This window comes from Trametes versicolor, assembly GCF_000271585.1.
Source record: "Trametes versicolor FP-101664 SS1 unplaced genomic scaffold TRAVEscaffold_87, whole genome shotgun sequence".
NCBI classification, from domain to species: domain Eukaryota; kingdom Fungi; phylum Basidiomycota; class Agaricomycetes; order Polyporales; family Polyporaceae; genus Trametes; species Trametes versicolor.
Window position 1 is genome coordinate 1 of NW_007360407.1, and position 2,864 is coordinate 2,864.

Genomic DNA, 2,864 nt, shown 5'->3' on the forward strand with positions numbered 1-2,864 from the left:
CGACGCTCGCGCCGCGTCCAGCAACCCAAGCCGCCTGCCCAGCACTGTGCGGGCCTGCACTTTTGATCCCGGGGACACCCTCGTAAGTCGCCCGTTTCGCCTGTCGACTATCGCGCGTGTCCGTTGCGCAGCGCTAATCCCTTCTGGATCGCGCAGAAGGCGCAGAAGGCGTCCACGAAGGAGACCACATCGCGGGGGCGACGCGTCCCGTCCTGTGGACCCCGGCCATGTTTGCGCTCTCGACACCAAGGTCGGCGCCGCGCCCGTAGCCCGAGCCCTGTTCACCGACGCGGCGGGTTGAATCGACAGGTACGTGTTCCCGTTCTCGATCGCTGTTCCCCCGTTCACTCTCGCCCCTCTGTCACGCCTCGCGCTAGCCGTCCGCTCTTGCTCCCTTCGCCACACCTCCTCCCCGTCGTCCGGCTGCACCCACGTCGCCTGTCGGGAGAACAGATTGCGGACGTGCTGCGCATTCTCGTGTTTTTCCGCGCTGTGGCGCCGAATCTGCCCACTGCGGTCTGACAGAACGCGTACGTGCAATACACTTGGCCCATTCAACCCGGTTTCCGATGTCGTTCGAGAGTTTCGCGCTAGCTCTCGGAAATCTAGGAGGTATCAAAGTCCGCCACCTCATGTGAAGCTCGACCTGTACCACCGCTGTTCTATCCCGCTGTTCTCTGGTCTCGTCGTAAGTCCGCTCGATGCTCAGTTCCGATGTTCAGGTTTCGTATCTATGCGGCGGGCGGGCCGGCGGGCGTGCATTGTCACACTATCGCCCCGCGCCTGAGATCTGGGTTTCGTTTGGTCGTGTTCCTTGAGATGCACAAAGGAACGGAAACGGGTGCTTCCGCCACATACTCAGCCTGACGACACGTGTTGTACGCGTGTCTTCGAATGGTCGTACGCACCGCTTGCCGGATGCACTCTGTCCGCGGACGTCGGCGTTAGTATAATTCAGTGTGGCGGCCGGTTACTCCTTTGTGTACGATAATACTCGTCTGGTCTTGCCTTGTCAGGCAGATTCCGAAGGACAAAGTAGACGTCGATCGTCGACCCCACTCCCCATAGGTATAAGACTTGCTCGTCCTGGATGAACACTCGACGTTCAGCGTCGTCGCCCTAGTCAGCCTCTCATTGCTCGATCGTTCTGCTTTGCTTTCAACACCCTTGCTATCATGGATAGTTCCTCTTACAAGAACAATACCATCACCCACGTGTCTCAGACACCGGCCGTGAATGCCGTCTCCTCGTCTAAGAAGACTCTTGCTGGTGTCTCACCCGGGGAGAATTGTGACGCAGACACCGATGTCAACCCCAGGAAGCCGTTAACAGCCATACTCGTAAGCGGGATGGTCCCCAGTGGTGTCGACACAGACTATCAAGCCGTGCTGGACCTCTACAGCGCAATTGAGGAGCAACGTATTGAGTAAGCGCTCATAGTTATTCTCGTCTATTCTGGCACTTGACACTCGACATCGTCACAGGTTCTGGGGCAAACTCCACTTGCCAAAGACGGATCAGAAACGCTGGGCCAGAGAGCTGTTGCGCCTCACCGCAAGACTCTCTGCGACTTCTCTCAGTAACGTGCGTGGGCAACTGCAGGCTGCAGTTGCGAAGGCCTACGATCTCGACCCGGAGTTCGCTCTTCTGGGACAACTGGACACAATCATTCAATCCCTCTCTGACAATCACTACGTTCATGCTGAGGTGAGTGTGGGAAAACATGTTGTATTTCTCTCGCTGACGCTCAAGGTGTAGTTGATAAACTTGTTCAGACAAGTCTTCCGAGGCCTCCTACCCATGGAGGAAGGAGATTTGTGGCATGCTAAGCTGGAGTTGCTTCGCGACGACATCGATCGGTGCAGGGCTGAAGGAGAGCGAGCCCGATCCGAACTCCTTCAGCTACAGCCGTTGCTTCACTTCCTGAACCTTTCGCAGGTAAGCGAAGACGAGGCTGAATCTTCTGGCGTCTTCTTAACTTATATCACCGTGCGTCAGGTTGAGTTGGAGAAGGCCTTTAGGTCGCTTCCCGGGTATCGTTCCAACGGCCGTCTGACCAGAGCCTCCAAGACCCTCGCGAGTGTCGCATACGAATGCAAGATCTTGCAACGTCGCGCGGCCACGGGCCTACGCGAGAAGCTTCTCAAGAAGGGTACCGATTGCGCGTCCCTCTGTGATGACATGTGGATCCAGTCAGACATACAAAGTCGCGCGTTTGAGATAATCCAGGTCGGTCGATGCGTTTGTCCGTTCTACTTCGAACTTTAAACATGCTCATTTACAGGCGGAGGTCGAAGCTGCGCGACGTGGCCCCGATGATATACGAACACCTCTTGGCGTATTCAGCATCTCCGACGTGATCCGTGCGCCGAGCACGTACCAATCACTTCAAGACACGATAGATCTACTTCACAAGGTCAGGGGGTACTTGAGACTTGCCGCAGACAGTGACTGACGAAACATGAAGCGCCAGATCGATCTACTTATCAAAAGGAAGAGAGCGAGCATCGACATCGTTGACGCGCTGATGTGAGCGTAGGTCTTGTTTCAAGACAGTTTGTAGCAATTGTTCCCTTCTTTTCGTGTCTGGTTGTGCAGCGACGTTTCCTCTCTCATTGTCACATACTTGGTGTGTATTAGCATATGTGCAATCATAATTTGCGTGTCTATCCTGTGGGCAGCGTCATCATATGGAAATAGAGATGTTGCAAACAAGCGCCAGAGGCCGCAAAACCACTCGCAGGTTTGTTTTAGGGGCTACGCGGAGTAGGGTATGAGCAGATGTGAGCCTATAGGTTCAAAGCCGTACAATGCTCGCGAACAACATGTAAAAACAGATGGGTGCGGGCTCAGCATAGGCAAAC

At 55.3% G+C, this 2,864-nt stretch overlaps 1 protein-coding gene across 1 annotated transcript; it reads left to right on the forward strand.

Moving 5' to 3' along the window:
- Positions 1 to 1,175: 1,175 nt before the first annotated feature.
- TRAVEDRAFT_54684 (uncharacterized protein) lies at positions 1,176 to 2,533 on the forward strand (the record flags this gene model as incomplete). Its single annotated transcript, XM_008047628.1, has 6 exons — positions 1,176 to 1,426; positions 1,485 to 1,707; positions 1,759 to 1,938; positions 1,999 to 2,229; positions 2,285 to 2,416; positions 2,468 to 2,533. 6 exons carry the CDS (start codon positions 1,176 to 1,178, stop codon positions 2,531 to 2,533), a joined length of 1,083 nt encoding a protein of 360 aa, XP_008045819.1.
- Positions 2,534 to 2,864: the final 331 nt, after the last annotated feature.